This window comes from Diachasmimorpha longicaudata, chromosome 8 (assembly GCF_034640455.1).
Source record: "Diachasmimorpha longicaudata isolate KC_UGA_2023 chromosome 8, iyDiaLong2, whole genome shotgun sequence".
Taxonomy (NCBI): domain Eukaryota; kingdom Metazoa; phylum Arthropoda; class Insecta; order Hymenoptera; family Braconidae; genus Diachasmimorpha; species Diachasmimorpha longicaudata.
In genome coordinates this window covers 3,064,261-3,085,899 of record NC_087232.1, presented here as the reverse complement: position 1 = coordinate 3,085,899, position 21,639 = coordinate 3,064,261, and the positions used below count along the sequence as shown (strand labels likewise).

The following is a 21,639-nucleotide window of genomic DNA, read 5'->3' as shown; positions in this document are numbered from 1 at the left end:
CATTTCATTCTGTGCATGGAAAATGAACATTGTCAATATTGCAAAGTTCACGCATTATGAATCTAGTTATAAACGAACACACTCACATTAAAATCTTTTTGTAATCAGTCTTTCGTGTTGTTATTTACAAATTGTTTAGGAAGAAGATACTCATGCCAAACATAGTTGGTACTTTCCTTCCACTTATGGAGAGATACATGTACTTTCTATAATAAAGTTTCTTGAGACATGTCAAGTTCTTTTTGATGACTAAAGGAGATGAGTCAATTTCCAACTTGTAGGACTACTCCTATTGATTCACGTGAAAGTTCGGGGGTTGCATTGGAGGCAGTTGAAGGAGAACGAGGCAAAATGAATATTGTTGAAATTAAATGTTAGAGTTGACAAGGTGACTATCTTTTCTAAATTTTTCTTTTCTAAATATGCTAATCATGACGCAGCCATAAGAGGAATAGTTTGAAAGATTCGCACAATTTATGCTACAGGAAATGATGATACAAGCTTCATGGGAAAAGAATTATTGGAATTTCACAATTTTATAGAAAAATCTGTGAAAATCAGAAAGTTGAATTTAATATTCCGAGACAACTGACAAAAAATTCGAAGATGTCAAGAGATGTAAAGGAATAACGTGAAAATTGCCGGCAATTTTTATTTGCACTTAAACACTCACGAAAAACACAAAATTCTTGTTTATCTGCCATAAAAAATGAAATTTTACCTGAATTTTTCCGCAAAAATTGACATTTTTTAAATTTATATAAAGTAAACAGACATTTTCAATGGCACCTATTTTTCAGTCAATCGCTTCTGACGAATAAGGTCTTCTCTGCAGATGAAATCGAAAACTTCAAAAATATATATGTAGATAAATCAATAGACAGCGTGCCATAGTGTGGAAAAAGGGAACAGGTATCAAAGGTAGACTCTCCGTGTAAAGATGTCAACTTTGTGACCCATAACGCAAACCCTCACAAGGCTGCTTTATTTATAAACGAAATTGATAGAGCGGACGTAAGAATATGTGAAGGCACTCCCTTCGAATAAATAATTCCATATTAACACACGTGGAAACAAATTCGTAGTCATTTCCAAAAATACGTCGAACCATGTTTTTCATAAAACCGATCCCTCGATTTTAATTTTTCCGTCACGCGTGATCACGTGGTTTTTTAAAACTAAACTTTCATTCATTGTCTATCAAGTTTTACTATGGAATATTTAGAAATGAAGTCAGTAATTAATAGAAAAAAAATCTGATCATATGATTATCTACAAGTAATAGTATATGAAAATGTAGAAATTGGATTTGATCATTTATCCAATTTCCAGCGGAAATGACGATTGTCAGAAAATAATCTCCATCCAGGAATTGACGTGTTGAGTCTACATGTGAAAAAATCTTATCACCGATAAGATATTAAAGTTCGTGATGCAGATACTCTCTAGTAAAACCTGTGCAGAATAAATTGCTGACAAAAAGCATTATATAGTTCAATTAAACGGGGATTCTAATAATGACTGTATTTAAATTGATCCAATCCAGCGATTTACCACAATAATGAGACCTGAATAAACTTGGTAAAGTACAAGTGGCCAATGGAATAATCTCATAATCCCCTGAAATCCCCATCGCTCCTGAACGATCACGCGTTCATCTACGATAATAAAAGCCTCACGTGTAGCAAATCCTCAGAGAAGTCCTCTTGAAGAGCGTTGTCAATGTAACGAAACAGAAGTTGTAAACGGTGAAAGCCTCACCGGATGTTAAACCATCCCACACGCGTCTTCTCATCAGTCCCTCGAATCCATTCACCCGTTACCTCGATAATCAATACGAGACGAGGTGGAGACAACTAAACGCTGATGTCCCTGATGTGAACGTAATTTTCGTAACTCATTAGTGAGTGGGACACAAAGTACCTCAAGCATTAAATTGTTTCAGCATTATTATATGGAGTATGCATTATTCCTCGATGCCGCGTTAGTCACTCAACGAACCCTGGTGATGACTCAGGACGTGAGGAATTCGGATATCGGATGAATGGTGAAAGAAATTTTAAACGGTGTGAGGAATTTGAAAATTTAATGTTTCGGGGCTACAGTTGCTGAGGGAAAATATGTTGTAAAGATATTTTTACAGAGGTTTCAAGTAAATGTCACGATAAGCGATAGATTAAATTGTCACGATTTTCTAATGATTCTATTATTAAAACTTTGCAGGCCGAATTTTTAATTTTTTACTAAAAGGATAAAAAAAATTTCTAATCTGAAAAAAGATTATATTTTTTTTATAGAAAGGGGCTGCTAAAGTACTTTACCAACTGCAATTTTTTGAAAGTTTGAACTTTGTTAACAATCTATCGGCAATTTTTTAAATTTCGATTATTCGATACCAATCCAAGAGACTATTCGATATGGATTTCCTTTTGGATTATTATGCCCACAAATTGTCGGGTCAAGTCTCACCGAGAAACGTCCCTTCAAAAAAATACACTCACCCTACACCGACTGATGATCAATAAAAATTACGAAAGAAACAGTTGACTAGTCAATTACGAAATTGAATCGGAAAATTAATGCAACTGTATCGTAATTTTTCAAACGCGATTCCGATAAACACCCAGAACACTGAAAATATTACGTGCCAGCTTCGTAATTTTCCTTTAACCCCACTTGACTCTACAAAACATAAAAATTTATGTAATTTTACTGAATATTTCTCAATAACTTTTATTGATTATTTTTTTCATCCCAATTTCAACCAATCAAATGATGGCATTTCCCGTCACGTGGTACAAGTAAGAGAGTTTTACTTCGGATATTTTTCGGATATTTCCCTGTTTGTTGCTAAGCAATGAAAATATCCGATAAACAATTTGAACGCGTTTCAAACCCCAAAACTGTCATTACAAAAAATCAAGTTCAAAGACTTTACCTCGACATGAGCAGATTTGGAGGAGAATCCTTGGAGATTATTGATCAAAAAATTAGAAATAATGTTCCTAATAATACAGTGAAGACAAAAGCCACAATTTGGAAACAATTCTCTGCATTTTGTGCAGACAGAAAATATACGCTGGAGAAGCCACAACTACGAGTGAAAAACCATACTATATGACGTGAAATGCCACACATTTGATTGTTTAAAATTGGAATGAAAAAAATAATCCAGCCAAATACCCCTCGACCTTCAAAATTAATCGGATATTTCCCTCCAGTTTCCCTGCGTAGCACCGATCGGGATAAGATTCGCAGAAAAACCCTCGCGCTTCGCGCTCGGGTTTTTTAACCTGCGAAACTTATCCCTCTCGTTGCTACGCAACGAAACTCTCGAGAAATATCCGATAATTTTGAAGGTCTTGGGGTATTACTACTGAATATATAAAAGAGAAACCGAAAATTCGTAAAATGCGATAATAAAAAAAATCGAAAAGAAAAATGTTGTATCCACTCGTATAGCTATATGTAGAGTCTTTAGTAGACCACATAGACCATATACTACATAAACTCATACATACATACATATGTACATATGCTATAAAGTGTATAGACCATATGCAGATATCCACATAAAAATTTCGAACATACATAACAACGATGACAAAGCTTCCATTAGAAAGAAAAACGAGTTCATCTCCCCTAAACAGAAATTTCAACACTAGTGAATAAACTAACCCGCGCCATTGCAGTACTCTGTACTCCATACATGTGACACCGACTCACTGTAATAATCCTTTCACCATTGGTCTTGGGTGAGCAGGTGCAATGCATGCGAGAAAGTTAGTACAAAAGCGGAATGCTGGAAAAACACATTGCCATATGAATTGATGCCATCAGTCACAGTAGTTTCCATTGTCAGAGTGCCCCAGGCAACCACACGTTACATTCATTGTATTGTCAACCTCAACCTCACGAATGAAACACTTGTTCCAACGAATTGACATTTCACTCCTTCATTTAACGTTCGAGAAGTACAGGAGGGGTTTAATGAAGAGCCCTCTCTGATAAATCATGTAGATTCCAGTACATAGATACCAGTTATCCTTGAGTTGAATCCCCAGGTACGAAAACCTGTTGCGAGAGCTCGTCGAACCGTACCATCGAGTTTTACACGTTTTACGATAGTTTATGTACCCCAATGCGTCTCGGACGCGATTCCCCACTATCAGTGTTGCTCATGAAAATTCTGATAAATTCTCAAACCGTCTTTTTACATTTTTCTATTAACCTCTCTGCGCGAGAAAAAATCGCAAGATTTTTTTTCTAGGAAGCAATTTTTACATTAATATTCTCAGAAAATAGTGTCTCGGCAACAAGTGCGATAAAGATTTTCTGACATGAGGGCATTACTATTGACAAAGTTTGTCAAAAAATATTCCAAATAGCTCATTCACTTTAATCTACTAGTTTACTAGCCTCATTAAAGGGGAAAAACTAGACCAACTTGTCTTTCATGAATATTTTTTCAACTGTTAGAAAAAAATTTTTAAAATTGCACTGTCATAAATGCCTACATTTTCTTGAACAAAAACTCATCATAAAAAACCGAGAAATAAAATTCTCATCCTCTTAAAAAAAAATTGCACAATCGTCCGGTATCTACGCAAGTCGTTGCATCAAAAATTGCAGTACCCATGCGCATCACGCGATGTCACAAAACTCAAGATTTTATTTTTCCTACAATTATCTCCTCTCCGTTATCAACGCTCAGATTATTTTCCAAATTCATGGGGAAATGACAAAATGTTGGCTTTTGTCTTACGTCGTACAACGGAAATTGCATCGGCACACGTGATTTTTTTTGTCATCAAATTCCCCTTCTTCTGAATTTTGCGAATTAATGTGAGGTTTGTTGACTGAATAGTGGGACGAGTGGAGAAGTGATATTTTTGCTATAACTAGACTTTAGTGTCCTTGACGTGGGCATAATGATCTGACTGTCGATTGCCTAGTGGACGGGGTGTGTGAAAAACTAGGATTATTGTTCTCTGTCTACGCCCCGCAACCTTTTCACTTGACAATATTCCTCTTGGAATTATCTTTTCTTTATTCCACGATCAATTTACATGTACCATCTATAATCGACATAGATACCATTTACCATAATAATAAGCGTTCATCAAAACTAAAAAAAAATATATGAACTATTTTATTAATTTTCCAATTGATTGCGTCAATTGTTTCCTCAAATTTTGGAACGAAAATTCAGCAGATTTTCCGGGTTTCAACGATTCATCAGTTCCAATTTTCATTCATAATCGTATCGTCATCATCATTAGTAAAGCGATTTTATTAATCAAGTGATTTTATTATTGTTCAATGCTGCTCCTTACGAGAGATAATTCAACAGAAACTGTTCTTCCATAATATTTTTTTTTAGATTTTAATCAGACATTAGTGTCCTTGACGTAGTTATAATGATCTCACTGTTGATTGCACAGTGCACAGCGTGTGCGAAAAAATAGGATTATTGTTCTCTACATCCACCTCATTACTTTCCACTCAGCAGGATTTCTTTTTGCATTCTATTTTTTCATCCAACAATTTACAAATTTTACGACGAAAGGGAACAACGTAATGGGATTGCACACAATAAGAGAGGAATTTATTGAGTTTGTGGAGGTGGGTTGAGAACCACTGGGCTGAGGAACGTGAGGACCAATAGGGAATACGAAATAAAAAAGATGTGGACAATCTTTCTATTTCGTATTGCCTGGTGGGACTGAAATTCCCATTAAAAGGATATCAAACGAGATTTTTTAGTTTCAAATGAGAAGAGATGGAATAAAATTTCTAGGGGAAAAAAAATGACAAAAACTTCTCATCCTGTTGGGGTGGTTTTGGTGAGAAAATTTGGATCCTAGCTTCCGAAAAAAAATCATGAAATTACCTCGAAAAGGACTCAAATATTGAGTGACGGAAGCAGGCATTTTCCGGAGAAAAATTCAGGAAAAAAACAGATGGTATCAGAGACTTTAGGCTGCACAGCTGTCTCATCTTCACCGGCACACTTCAGAGGACATCTGGAAGGTACCTAATATCTCTCGGGACCCAATAAAACCCCCGACACACCCTACAGTTCTCTACGTAATCAATAAATTCCTCTCTTAAGGGTTGCAATCAACGTATTGGATTGTGGAAAATTCATCAAAACGATTGTTAAAGCGTGAAAACTGTGCACACATCGATAGTATGTGTATTCTGAATTGTTGATCCTACAGATGAGGCCACGGGGAACCATAGAAAATACCAATGGCACGTGGGGTTTCTTCTGTAAATAATAAGTTCCTTGTCGAATGTGGTCACCAATGGGCCGTTCGGGGCGTCACAAAACTGCTTATTCTTCACAATTGTGAAGGATTTCTCTACTAAAAGTATAATGACCATAAAAAGGTAGTGGAAGAGATTAACGTGCTTCAATTTTGAACAATCCTGACAACTGTTTCTAACAAATGATTGTGAGAATTCGGAGAAATTAAGAACTCGTCCCACCTCAAAATGAGTGTGAATTTGACCTTCATTTTTATGTCACGTTGTCAAAATTTAGCTATGATATTCTTACACAATTTTTACCAAATTTTGATTAGTAGTAATGGTACCCAAATATCGGATATTGGCTTTCCTCAAAATCAAAGAATTGTTGGCTGCAATTACAAAAATCAATGACGTCACGTGAGTCATCTGGCCCTTGATTAGAAATTCGCAGTGACACACCTCACAGGATCATATTTCTTTTTGCCAACAGTTCTTGTATTCTCTCAACTTTATCCCACTTGAAATCACACCTCGACATTCAGTTACGTTTTTCTCCAAGAGCTCCAACAACTCTCATTTCTCATCTCCCCTTTCTGAATCCCCCTGACGCGAAGATGCAAAAAAAAAACGTCGACGATCCCCCGCATCTCACACCCCACAATTTCCAAATATCTCCAAAAAAAAAACATACCGATAATCTGAGGACATTTCCCCCGTAGCTGGTGGCCCTCTCGAGAGGCTGGTGGGCGGAGGGATGATTACCCATGTCGTATTCCAAATAAACCACCCCAATTAGCAACTTGTATCCACCAAAAGCGTCCCCGTTAATCCACCTCCGTGTAACTTCTCACCTCGTCGAATGTTTTCACAACGTTTAGTAACTCTCAACAGCACTATAACCAATATCCAATGAAAATCCACGATTTCCAGTCGCAATCAACGCCCTTCGATGGCACAACTCATTAACAACAAAGCACTCGATAATTCCATGTTATCAGATACTTTTTAATCCAACTATTTATTATCCACAGTCTCACTGACAGATCACTGATGATTAATCGATGGAGGACAGACGTCCGCCGCCACTCGGACGTGCACTGATCCAGTGATCGTTGCACGCGGTTAGTGAAGGCCTGCGCAGGCCCAGAAGATCTCCCCTCCTATCAGAGAGGACTTAAAATTTCAAAAAATCCCGTGACAACACTGACAACAGATTATCCATTAACAGCAGCGAATAAAATCCCTATCGATAATGGACGAATTTGGAGGAGTAGAATTTATTGAACTCCACAAGAACAAAGGAAATGTCTCGACGACCGGCGAAAGTCATAAAAGGACGTGATCAACAACAGGTAGAAAACCTCTTGTGCATTATAACAGTGATATTCTCTCCTCTCATTCGGTCAAAAACTGGTCATACTGCTTCAGACGATGTTAAGCACCAGGTCTAACTGACGTCACGCCCTCAGTGGAAGGAGTGGGATATGACCGGTCTCGCCCAACGGACTCTCTCCTTGTCTTTAGCGTTCATATTCCAAAGCTGGCCCTCTTCATTCTCCTGCTGAAGCCCTTGAAGTATCCGGGACTCGTTTGACTTCACTCATTCTTTCGGACGATAATTATCCAATATTTTGATTCCCTTCAGATTTTGATTTTTCAAATTCAACTGTTATTTTCCGTGAATTATTCCCCACGTTCCCACGTTTTTCCGTTGAGTCTGTGCCGTCACGCTTTGGCTGCTTCCGGTGACCCCACCGGAACCCAAAGTACGTTTGAATTTTTTAATACTTCGGGGCCTTTAATTGACGATTTTCACGAGTTTCACTTCACCATTTATTGAACTCCTCGAGCTTGAACTTGAAAGTGTCACTGGTAATCATCAGTCGGTTGCAACTGTCGATGGTAATTTCGCGGTGACGATTTCACGCGAATTCGCGGGACATTCGGGAGTTTTTTAAAGTTGCGAAGGTACAACAGTAGACGGGGGGACTTTTTGAATTTACTCCTGACAGGGATTTCATAAACTTGGAGGACGATGAGAGTCAGCGACAAGGAACTACCCCCAGACCCCCTCCCTCAACGATGCGACAAGAACTGGCTGGAGTTTTGTGAATAAGTACGAGAGGCCTGAATACTTGGAGAGTTTCACCCATCGCGACTCGGCTGCAGGGACGGATGCACTTGGTGGTGCGCCCTTGTGGTGCGACCTCAATTCCCACGGGGGGTTCCCGGGGTATATTGGGCCCGTGAAAATTTTATTGGGTGTAAGGGTAATAGAGGATATTCTTTCTTTTATTTTTGGGGGGAGGTGATAATTTTTGGAATTTTTAGCGGTGATTTTTAGAGACTTTTCTTGGAGACTGGGGGGGCTCTACTCCGTCGCGCTGCCAAGGGAGGGGGGAGGAAGACGGCAGGTACGGGGGTTGCAGTTTTGAAAAGCGGCGGTAGTGGGGAGTGCAGCTGCTGGGGCAAATGGGTTTGTACATCTGCTGATGAGACACAACGAAAATCCGATGGATAGAGTATGGGGGTTTATCGGGGAAAATTCAATGGGAAAATTCAGCGTTCATTCAGCGGCATTCCACTGGATAAATTTTGAATTAAATTTTTCATGTTCATCGTGAACTTTTTTGGGAGTAAATGAAATTGTAGAATTTTCACAGTGAAAATAAACAATTTTGTTACAGAAATGTTGTTACAGTTGTTTTTACCAAGTACTTTATTTATTTTCAATTTCATTCATTCGAGCGAGTGTTGAAAATTTGAAAAAGGTCATGATACTGCATTTTTAGGTCAATATATTTTAGATCGTGTTTATATTAAAATGGGTGATGGAAAAATCTATATTATTCTTTGAAGAAAAACATTACCATAATGAGGCAATTTTTTCAAATTATTCTCACAATCATAAAAACTAGGTGGCGATATAACTATGAATATCCAGCGCATGAGTAAACGATGAAAAAATATTCTCACGAGGTGCCATATGGACCTTCACGTGCACCTAGCCACATGACACGCTATGTAATCCCTCACTTGGGTTGATTGTCACGAAGCGGTTACATAGGTAACAGCCTCAGTTGAATTCTGCTGATGTAAACGCCGCGCGAAACGATTGAGATTGGTCAAGTACCGGGGTCATGCCCCGCGGTTGTCAACTACATCTGTTTTGATTGAGCCAATCGTCTCGGACACGCGCTATTGCACTTCAACGCCCTAACTCAATTAACGAAAACCTGAACTTCATGCCATTGTATAAGTGCCGGTGGAAATCATCTGATTTCGTCGATAAGAAATTTGCATAATTTTTTAAATTTATCACAACATTATTATCTGAAAAAATAATTTTTCATTGACAAACCTTTAGAATGTCCCTCCTAAACAAAACGGATCCAACGATTTTCAATTAATTTTAATACAATTTCCCACTTCATGAATTTTAATATAATTTCTAAAATGAGTTTATCGATTCCCCAATATTATTATAATTACTTTAAAATGTTTGTGAACCCATCCCCTTTAGTTCAATCAAAAATCACTCAACTAATAATTCCATAACCCGAGAGGAGTTCCATTTTCCGCCCAATATTAATTTCACGTAAAAGGTAAAACGAATATTTTGTAATTAAATTGCAGGTGAAAGCCTCGATAACATTCACCTTCCGAGCAATTTCTCACTTGCTGAAGGTGAATCGATAGCCCTAAACACACATGGAGACACATGTATTCCCCTTTGCGCTGCACCAACGGCCAATTGAATTACTCACAGGGACAATCGAATTACGTTTGACACGATGGAGTGGCTCTGGCCTTTGACGTGGTGATAGGAATATGTATCACAGGTCTTAGGATCGGGGTAATTAAGTACATGAGACCTTGAACTCGGTCTTGGGGTTTTTTTCTGGGGCAGGCAGCATCGTTTAACCTTTCCTTCCGGTGCTTTACTTATTCAGAATGCACCCATGGAGTTGTTTATAGCCTCATGCATTGCTGTTATTTGACAGTTTTTCTATTTAAAACTTCACTCATTGAAACAATTTATTTATCGTCAACGAGGGAACACATATATCGGCAAACGTTAATTACTTGCGGTTAATGAACGACAGGTTAAGAGAGTAAAGATAATGGGGGAAATATTTAAATAACGAGTAGACTGAACATTCTTCAATTGTTGAAAATTTTTTTTTAAGGAAAAAACGTTGACAAAGGTGCATTAATAATTTATTAAATAGATGAATTTGGAGTTGTCGTAGTAACAGTCCTGTATCTATAGCTATTTTAGTCCACTTCGGTATTTTATAGTTTTTCTCCGAACAGTACCGAAATAAATAAATCAATGTTTAGAATAGTTTTAATAAACAGAACCAGAGAAGGAACAGAAATGAATGAATAAACAAAGGACTTTTGTCCAATGGGTCTAGAGCGTAAATACTGGTCACTAAGAGTCACTTGATCTGGAGACATCATAAGAGAAAGATATACCTTTTACGTGCGGTAAATAAAGACTTAAAGTTGATAGTTGAATCGTTTTGATTTTGTTTATCCAATCCCTGTTCATAATCCAATACTGTAAAATGGTAAAATGTTTATTATGATCGAGCTTCGATTTAATAGCGGTAAACACAATTTACCAATTTTACTTGTCAGATTGATTGATCCAATTATTGATTGATCCAACAGTACTGAAATGTTTAGAATAGTTTTAACAAAAATAACCAGAGAAGGAAGGGGAAGAAATGAATAAACAAGGGCCTTTTGTCAAATGGGTCTAGAGTGAAAACTTTGGTCACTAGGAGTCAGTTGATCTGGAGACATCATACGAGAAAGATATACCTTCCGCATACGATAAATAAAGGATTAAAGTTCATAGTCAAATTGTTTTGCTATTATTTAAATAACTCCTGTCCATAATCCAATAAAAAAGAATCTGAAACGTCTACTTGTTTAAAAAAAAAAAATTCACCACCTACAATTTTTCCCTTAGTTGGTCCTTATTTTTTAGGGGTTACTAATACATCTGAGTTTAATACTTCCCTTGACAGTTAATGTCGAACTCTCATGAATTGTTGAATTTTTTAAAAGTCCTTCGCCTACTTATCTGAAATACCTCAAATGTGAGTAATTCCAATGGTTCATTGGGGGGTGAAAAAATGATACTTCATCCCGCACCCTTCTGAAATTCGATTATCCCCATGACAGCCTCGAACCCGCGATTTGTCTCGGAATTTGTTTTCGAAGCGCCACGTCTTACTCGAAATTTATTAACACGCTGGTGTTAGTTGATCGTGCTGGGGGGGTCAGATGGAGAGGAGAAAAAAAAATGACTGGGTTCATATCGAGTGGTGCGAGGAGAGTTCCCACGACACCCCGTGTTACGTCTACCTCGCTCTGCGTATGGGAAACTAAATTCAGGGGGGGTTGGAATATTTCTGTTGTACAACGGCACGGTCAATGAATCGTATTGTAACCGGTTGGCGCTCCAATTATTCGGTTTATGCGATACTCCTCCTTAAATGGTCAATTAGACCGGATTTTTAAAACAACCTTTTAATTGCCATTTTCTCATTTTAATAATAAATGAATAAACCCTATTGCGATAATTAAACGACTAATTAGATTTAGCTCAATTTTTTTATTGGAACTGTGGGAGATGGGGTAATTTTGAATGATTAAAATTTGGGAATAAATATATTGAGAGTGCTTGATGTGTGTGGACAAAAATGAATCGTCTGTCTATAGCTGTTTTCAATCCATCTCAGTATGTTATAGTTTTTATAGTTTTTCTCCAAACAGTACAGAAATGTCTATAATGATTTTAATAAATAGGACCAGAGAAGAAACAGAAAGGAATGAATGAATAAGGGCCTTTTGTCAAATGGGTCTAGAGGGTGAAATCTTTGGTCACTAGAAGTCAGTTGATCTGGAGACATCATAGGAAAAAGATATACCTTCTGCGCGCGATAATAAAAAATTAAAGTTGATACTTAAATCGCTTGTAAATTATTGAGACAATAATCCAATAAAATAAATATTTTACTTTTTTTCTAGACGCTCGGAAAGGCACATTCGCTCTGGTTCATTTTTTCAGAAAAAATAACTTAAGTGATAATAAGGGATACAACACCTTGAGCTTATGACTCATATTAATAATCGTCTCGCTCATGTACCTCTGTTTGGACCCAAGAAAACAGAGCATACACATCATACCCCAAACTTCTTGGAATTTTCACCCATAAAAATATTTTCCGATCTCAAGTGGAAACATAAGAATGAAAGAAATACAAATCGTACAAAGAACTATTACAACCGAACATTAATTTTTGATGAGAAGTTTGAAATGTGAACTCCAATAGGAACGGTTGTTACGTACTTCTGGCGACTGATCAATTATTTCTGATAGTTCATTTAATGTTCAGAAGCATCTGAAAAATGTCCTGATTTTAGTAAAAGGGAAAAGTTCAGTCCGTGGTGGTATATCATGGAAATATAAAATTCATCAGATATCGATTACGTGGAATCCCAGAATTACGTCATAACCGTGAAGTTATTCATCGTTTCAATCGATTGATCATACAAATTGGCATAAATTCAGATTCACATTGAACTAATATTTACCGAGATGAAGGTTACGATGGTTTGCTGATAATTTAGCAATTTACTCTCAAATATAATTTCTACAACGAATGATAGATTGAATTTCGTGGGTTATCGAAGGAGTCAGTATTGGCCAAAATATTTAAACTCATTATTGGATTTATGTAAATAAATCCAATAATAAATAACAATAATATTTAATTTTATAAGACCAGTATGAAGATCGCAACCATTTAGCGTGTGTAAAGCTGCTATTTTCTGCACGATATGTATAAATTCCGAGAATCCGTAGAAATTTCCGAAAAAAATTGTTTGATAATAAAAAATCTTAAAAATAGAGGGATCAAGATTTTCGACGAAATTGAAGGAACTGGGTCATGCTCAAACACAGCTATCATAAATCACCAAACCGAATTTACTCCATTCCACATGACTTTCGCGAAAAATTTCCAAATTTTAGAATATACCAAAGATAATTTTTCATTTACAATTAAAAAATACAGAAAATCGACGGATTTGCTATCAGAATTATCGAAAAAGCAGAATTTTTTTAATCAGACTGAATTTCTTTGTGACTCCAGTTGACTTCTGAGATGTTGACATGCGTGACTACCTCTGAATCACGCACCTTGGTCTTCTTCACTGCTAAATATCTCGAATATTAATCCAATAATAATTAAATTCCTGACTCGGTGAACGTGAAATAATCCAGAAATTACTGCGAATGGCTGAAATATTCCAAGTCGTATTGATTTTTACCAGTGAAAGTGGTGCAGAAATCGTGTGACTTAATTAAACAAAAATTAATTATCAGTCCTTACTATTTAACCACGCATTTTTCAGCGAGGTTAATTGACACAGGTGGTGGGATATTCAGTGAGCATTGCGGATGCCAATCTTACACCAAAATGGGGTGATATCAATGTACTATATAAGCAGAAGTGTGAATGTCGTCAATGCTAGAGTTGACACGTCGTCGAACAGTTCGCAGCAACAATGAAAATCGCTGTTATTGTCTGTGCAGTTCTCCTGGTTGCGGTAAGAATTGAATTACAAATGTACATTGTAAATTATTGAATGGACCATCAGCGAAACAATGCGACTATTGACTGGAATTGTTAATTCCATTTTTCTTCACTGAAATAAAAAATAATTATGATTTTAGGGAGCACAAGGTTCTTTCGTCAGCGAATCTGTGACGGCGATTCAACAGCGAATCGAAGCTGGAATCGACGCTGGTCTTAAACAACTTGAAGAGACCCTGCAAAATGCTCAGAAGAAGGCAAAGGAAGTTGGTGAAGAGTTGAAGGAGAAGGCTGAGGCGATTGCCCAGCAGACATACGAACAAATCCGTGAGAAACTCAGACAGGTAATTAGCTTTTAATCGTTCGAGAGTTATCGATATGCAGGAAAGTTCCTTTGGTTCAAATAATTTGTTTATTACATATCTATTTCACTGTTTAATTTTATGGAGTAAGTGGCTAATCTCTTCCACATAATAAATTACTGGATGTCCATAACTTTTGTATTTAAACCTCTTCAGTTCTAATTAATGAAATCTCCGAATGAAATCGCTAAAAGTAACAGAAACCCAACATGATTTTTCAAGATATTTTCTAAAATTTTAAAGAAATCCTTTTTGCACGTGACAGCTTTATTTGTTAGAACATGTTATTGGAATGACAAGTTGATTAAACCCAAAGAGATCAATCTCTTCGCTACTAGAAATTTGATAAACAAATAAATTATCAAACTAGATCGACGAGAGAATCGTTAACATCACCACCATTGCCGCTGGAGTCAACGTAGACGAGTGCATTCAAGTCGGCGAGACCCTGGAGCCCATCGTTCTGGCTGCAATCACCAACATGAGCTCATGTATTGACGATAAAATTGAATTAGGAAGTGGATACATCGAGAGCATCATCCTCGTTTCCAATGATGCCATCCAGAACCTCAAGAGTCTCCGAGACGAAGCTAGAAATTGTTCCAACGGTGTCGAGGGAATCGGGGGTGCTGTTAAAGCTGTTCTCTGCGCCAATGTTGTAAGTATTTTCATTAAACTTTATCACTTACTAAAGAATATTCTGTTAAAAATTTATTACATGTCTTCGCGATAATCGTCACAAAAGCTGAATTCACTCAACTCCATTGGCCACTTTGCTACTGATTTGTATCTCTTCCTCAGGCGGCAGCTAAAGCAACATGGGCGACAGCCAAGGGTGTCCCATCAGTTACAGCGACAGTCACCAAACTCTCATATCTCTTGAGTACGCTCCACATAACTCTTCCCCACTGTACCGCCCACCGTGGATTTATTTCTTTGGTACGTGAGTCTGACCGAGTTGTAGCCGAAGTGCGAAGCTGCGTAGACCGTAAAATAGCCGAACACCAGCAGTCTCTCTCTCCCTCATCATCTCCACAACCAGAACAAAGCCATCAAGGCCTGAACGAGGTCTAGGGCGAATTACATCTAATCATCATTTGTCGCTGATTCCAAGTCGTTTCCGGATGTTTCCGGGTAATGCTCACTATAGCTTCCACGACTCATTCCAATTTAATAGAAAAACAGTATTTGTTGAACAATTATGTTGAATTTCTATTAAACAGTTCATATAATTTTTTGGTAATTTCCGACCGATTTGACTGAAATGTTCGCTTCCATTTTTTTTCTGAAAACCTCAAAGCAATTGTTGAAATAAACTCATGCAAACACTGTGGACGGTATACTTGACATTATCCATGTTTCTTTGTATATTACCATTCCCCATTTACGTAATAAATGATTGTCCACGCCTAGATGGAGACTTGACCTCGAATTCATTCTGTTATTAACACTGTGATCATCAGATTTTTTTCGTTCCCAGGTGAATCACATTCGGAGTGAGTTAGTCATCGGTGAGTAATTTAGTTCTTATTTCGTTTTTAATTATCGAGACGGTGATCGTGGGGGATATTGTTCTAATTCACAAGAATTAAAATTTTTCCGGAGGTTAATGATTTGGAGATCATGATTGTAAGATCCGACAAGTGTTTTGGGAGACTTGGAGTAGATTTTTAATATTTTAAGGATAACCCTTCCATAGATAACAATATGTCAAAGCAAAATAAAATTAAATCTCGTTTTTTGGTGAAATATTTTATTTTGAAAATTTTCTCACAAAAAACGGGATAAATTTAGCGATTTTTCGAATAGAGTCGTTGCAAAATTAACAAAAGTCAATAGGGACTTGACAAAATCGTCTAGTCTCCTGCTTTTCGTTGACATTGTTCAATGTTTCAATGTTAGAGCCAATAAAAAAATAGAGTGTCTGGAGCCGGTAACTCGACGATTGCTGTGAAATTCATTAGGAAGTAGAATTCCCCCCGGCCGACAATTTCTCTGTCGCTTCCCACTCCCTAGACGTTTTATCGATGACAACCTACTGGGGTGAGTTTCTCTGAATTAATGGGAACACTGAATTAAGCATTTGACCTAACCCCAATAGAACGAAGCAGAGTTTGAGGTCAAACGATCCAAGACCACTTCCAACGATTGTACCAACAAAATTACTATGAAATTCAGATAGTTTTTGCGGGCGAATAATCCGGGACAGCGCGAACGCCAGTCCCGACTATCAAAAATTATGCGCACGATATACCCATTTTGGGGTATTCGCAAGGTCCAGCCCGAGCCCATGGTGCAATGGCACGGGCCTCGCCCAGAAGGAACCGCCTTCCTGATCACGGTACATCCTTCACGCCAAGTAAGTTATGGTTTTTTCTCTTTTTGACGTATGATTTATCAGTTTTTTAATTGTTTCCGGTGGTGGAAAATTATTAAAAAATAGAGGACTCTAGCGGTGAAAGTATTAATTGATTTTGTATGTTCTGATGTCGATTGGCATTTGTTTTTGACATGCCTACACGATGGTAATTTTACGCGACATTATCGTAATTTTTCACAGTCGATTCCGTCAAAATTATGGAAATTTTCGGAAAACTTTCGTGAAAAGGTACGTGATTTTTCTTGGAAGTATTTCTCCGTGTAAGCATCGAGCTTGAATTGTGTTTTTTAATAATCGAAGTTAATTTTCAGGTTTTTTAGTTGATAACAAGACGAAAAAATATCAGAAAAAAATGTGAAGAATTTGATTTTTTCTCAATCAGATTAAATTTCGGCAGAATACGTTGATAAAAATCAATACAGATCGATTATTTGTATAAACTATTGCGAAATTCATAAATTTTTCGACTTGTAGCACTAAAATTATTTTTCACTAGTACAAAAGAATTGATTTATATCCTTTAAAACAATGGGAGAAAGAGCGATAATTTCCAATTCAACGTGATCTTTTAATTTGATTCTCGTGGAAAATAATAAAAAGTTAACTGGAACAAGACCCTCATAATGTACCCATTAAATTTAATTATGAGAAAATTCAGGCGATTCATTACGACGCGATGAAGGCCGTCGGTCATATGGCTAATTAAAAGTCAGACAAGTTGTATTGTCAACAGGATATAAAAAATTGCAAGCATAACGGAACAATCAAGCGTGAATATTAAAAACTCGTTAAGTAGTTTGATTTTGCTCAATCAGTGCAGTTCTGCATTTCCACAAATAACAAAATTTGTTTATTCCGAATTTAGTCTCCCTCATTTATTCAATTTCCGTCACGCTTTTACGAGCCGTTGCGTCACGAACTCGGCAACGTGACGGTAACTGTTTCGTAATGCCAGACACGAACGCATCGCAAGAAAAACTAAACCGTAACCAGAGTTTGTCTATCGCCATTAGAAACAATTCTCGAAATAAGTTAATTAAGTGATTTCAAGCCGTAAACAGTAAACGATTGGATGGAGAAATAAAACAAAGAAGAAAAGTCAATGTACCCTTTAACTCAGTATATTATGTCAATCAATTCCAAATGACAAATCATGAATCATTCAGTCCTGTTCTATGTTTAATGAATAAATTATCGAAACGAGATCCGGTGCGATTGTCTCAACTTTAATTTTTTTTATAAAAATCTCATGAAAAATATTGGAATCGATTGAACAATCGATAGAATGCTGCATCGCTGTGGGAGTACGTCAACATAAAAACCCAATTTTGCAACGTGAAAATGAAGATTGTTGATTTCCGTCTGGGAATAGTCCCTCAGAAATTCAATCTCAACCAGTTCGGCTCGAGTTGCGACTGACTGATCGATCCATATCCGGCACACCTCAGCTTTCTCCGTCCCACCGAACTTCCGTCAATATTTATCCGTTTGGTCACTGAGTTTTCTACGGATTCACGAGTGACTATTTTCAGTTCATTCATATGATTCGATTCACAAACTCAATTTCCAAGTCAACCCGGAAGTGGAATTCCAGGAAAAGTCGATCTAACGATTTCGGTTTGTAAACAGACAAAAATAGTTTCAACTTGCCAATGCCATTTTAGAACGCACGAGCACATGTTTTTTTACATCACTCGCGTGTAAAATAGAATTTTGGTGCGCTGTGCCGTAAAGTGCTCTTATCACACGCCCTGAGACACGAAATTTACCGCACGCTGTGCAGAGACGGAATGTTAAGTTTTCGAAAAGTCCCCGCGAATGATGTACAACATTCATGGATTATGAATCCAATTAATTAATGAATTAATTAATTGGATGAATTAATTCGTTCATGGACACCATGGATTCATTAATCAACAATTATGATCACTGTCATGCTGTCATTATGACTGCCAGCGTTATAAACGTCGGCCCGAGACGAACATCAAACACACCTCAAATTTTTTCGAAACCTCTGGTCTACGGGGATCGATACCGCGTCGAATCCACCGCACCACGTGGGTCACCAATGACGTCACATGACGAATAATCCACGATTCCAGGATCAAGGTCAGCACTGCGGCAGAACAAAATAGCGAATACCCCCGAGGTTTAGTTAAACAAATACGAATGTTACTTCGGTGCGAGTCTTAACTGTCCAAGAAGGTATAAATGATCATGATTCGACTGTTATTTGTCGTGGGGACATACGGGAGTAGCAGGAAACGCGTCACGCTGTCTAGTCGGGAATTTTGTACGCCATTACCGTGACGGGGTAGCTGGCCTCGCTGTTAACATCTTTGTAGAACAAATAATCAAAAGTATCGGGATAACAGTCGATTGAAAATAGAGGGTTACTTTGAAAAGTGGAAGTTTACGATTTCCCGTTGACAGATCAGGTGTTACTGTCATGATAGGGACATTCTTAAATCGTTGGTGATAAGAGTGACATGTGACAAAATTCAACGGGGAAACAGAAAGTCATTTTTTCTGCTCCTTGCAAAAAAGAGAAAAAATTAATTTAATAATTTTGAAATTTTAGAAAACAAAATAAGTTACGGAGAAAAATCGAATCTTATGAAGTTTTTTTAGAGAATATTTTAGGAATTTCTTTGGTGTTAGTTCGATAAAATAGACAGCTAGTCGTTAGTTTTTTTCATTAAATTCTTCAGTCCACAATTATATAGAAATAACATAAATAATAATATTTGCCAATTCAATCGTTTCCCACCAAGAAATATGTGTCACGCCCATACATTATTTGCGTATATTTTCTTGACGTGAAAATACAATTGATTGGTAGAATTATATATTTCCTGGTAACGTAAATGTCAAAATGGAAATGGTATACAGTGCTTAGAGTTTTAAATATCTGAATTATTTGCCTGAGTACCCCAGGGCTTTCTTTAGCTATTGGATTCAGTGTGAATTTCAACACCGCCCTCTATTTTTATTCATATTTTTAGAGTCCACCAGCAGATGAATTATCGGTTCGGAAACAAATTGTACGAGAGCCGGTCGATGAACACAAATTATTAAGTGGGTTTGAAATGTGACTTTATCGAACGTGAAAAACAATTCAAAAATTCTTCTATATGTTCATTAGTATGTACAAAGACGATTTGTTTACCGCCCCCCAGTAACTTAATAAATTCATGCCTTCGAAACGATTAAAAACCCCCAAAATCCTCGGCTATTCCCGGAATTAATTCCGCAAAATTCTCAATCTGGCGCCTCTCATTATCTCTGCTAATCAGAACCCCAGCAAAAACACGTGAATGTCCCAAGTAAACGCCCAAGGGGTGCACTCCCAACCTGTCTCTCGCCCTGTTTAGCCGGTAACAAGCCATGATCGATAACGCTTGGGGAGCAGAAAATACCTTCAGGTAGGGCACCCCAAAAATACCCCAACCCTTCCCCAATATCCTCAGAAGCCCCCCAACGTGACTCCCCATCCCAAAAAAACCCACACCCCCGACAAAACGTCACACTATTTCCACATCAGAATTTTATTCTGATCCACAATCAGCAGAAGTCGAATGACGGCCCCCGACTAATTAAAAAACACCCAAAGACACTTACCTGCCTGAAACTCCAACGGAGATATCACTGACACGTCAATGACGGCAGTAGTCAAGTAGTATCACGTCACGCCTCCCACCCCTAAGCTATCGAAACCCCCAGGAGTCACTTAAAAATTTCCAAAATCTCGTCACTTCTCCCAAAACTAAAAACTCAGCAGTCACTCAAACGCTGGTCACCGGTGCAATGTGATTCCTCCTGCCAGAAATACTTTGTCGCTTTAAAAATCATCGGCGCAGCAGGTGAACAGTAAAAAAAAAAAAAAAACTCACATCACAGCATAAACTGATCGGTCTGACCACACACTTTCGTACCTACTGAATACTGTTATCACGCTTATAATCACGGCTAACAATCACGTGTTAATTGTTCAATATCTCGGTTGAATTAAAAGCCTCATAATTCAACAAATCGTTCGGCGCATAGTAATTCACCGATTTTTATTTTGACTCCTCTCATTCTCGTTCCCCGTTAACATCAATTGCGCCAAAGTCTCCTCTCCCACGCACATCGAGAGCGTCTGATCGTTCGCTCAACCCCGGCCACCGGATCCACCGTTTTTCGTTCGAGAGAGAGTTGTGTTACAGTGGTAAAAAAAAAAAAATAATAATAAAAGGAGAACAGGAGAGTGAAGCCAGTGGAGGAGAGAGAAAAATAAGACAACACCTTCACTGGGCGCCCGCCGTATCGGCTTTAATGTGGGCGCATGCGCTACGAAAAAGCACCTAAACTAAACTTCTCTCCTTGGCGCACACGCGTCAAAAACGCCCAACCTACTACGGTTCGGCGAGTTTTCTTATCAGTACAAAATTGCGGTGGGGAATATCGTTCGGAATGAGAACATGTGGATGTGGAGGGTGGGGGGGGGGATGGGGAGGGGAAGGGGACCGGAGACCGCGGGGCGGGGGAGAAGAGGTTTACCTATGTTTTTTTTTTTTTTTCTTAATAATGAATGCTTTTTTTATTCCACTTTCTTTATGATCAGTCGTCCAACCGTTTCAGCGGTTGTGCAAAATTGAGAAGTGAAGAAAAAGGATTTTTTAAAAAGTTCAGAAAAGTCGGGTGAAGTTGTTCTGCAATTCTAGCGGATTTGAATTTCACTGCCAAGATGATGATAAATTGTTTGTTTGTAATAAGGGGATCTAGGGATCGGTGAAAAAATTCCGTCAAGAGGTCTCCGGAACGTGCAAAAAATTCGCCAGAAACTCCGGCTCCATTCGTTATTAAATTCCACTGCGAATTTTCTTCAGGGAAATGAAAGAAGAATAATGATCTGGGGGAAACAAAAAAATTGTGGGGAAGAATTTTTATGGAGAAATCAACTTCTATAGACTTCTTCATAAATAGTAGTCAATATGCATGAAAAACGGTTGAATTATCAATGAATGTTGTCAACATT

General features: G+C 37.7%; 2 protein-coding genes and 1 non-coding gene across 5 annotated transcripts in view; 1 reads left to right on the top strand and 2 right to left on the bottom strand.

Annotated features, from left to right (window-relative positions):
• LOC135165415 (protein numb) overlaps positions 1-21,008 on the bottom strand; it is a 29,644-nt gene extending 8,636 nt beyond the window's left edge. Inside the window, exons 1-2 of one of the 3 annotated variants that reach the window (XM_064126682.1) lie at positions 20,513-21,008; positions 20,241-20,438 (exon numbers count right to left, since the gene is read on the bottom strand). Coding sequence is in view for 2 of the 3 variants with exons in the window: in XM_064126679.1 (XP_063982749.1) it covers positions 6,950-7,024 (75 nt within the window). In the remaining variant the exon portion in view is untranslated. Of the gene's footprint in view, positions 1-6,949; positions 7,359-20,240; positions 20,439-20,512 lie in introns of those variants that run through there. The other 2 variants (XM_064126679.1, XM_064126680.1) reach the window with 2 other exon arrangements.
• Positions 13,542-15,586, top strand: LOC135165421 (uncharacterized). Its single transcript, XM_064126695.1, has 4 exons — positions 13,542-13,890; positions 14,018-14,221; positions 14,610-14,897; positions 15,041-15,586. The coding sequence occupies exons 1-4, from the start codon at positions 13,849-13,851 to the stop codon at positions 15,311-15,313; spliced, it is 807 nt and encodes a 268-aa protein (XP_063982765.1). The 5' UTR covers positions 13,542-13,848; the 3' UTR covers positions 15,314-15,586.
• Positions 16,440-16,606, bottom strand: LOC135165681 (U1 spliceosomal RNA). Its single transcript, XR_010299554.1, has one exon. It is a non-coding gene; the product is annotated as a U1 spliceosomal RNA (small nuclear RNA).
• Positions 21,009-21,639: the final 631 nt, after the last annotated feature.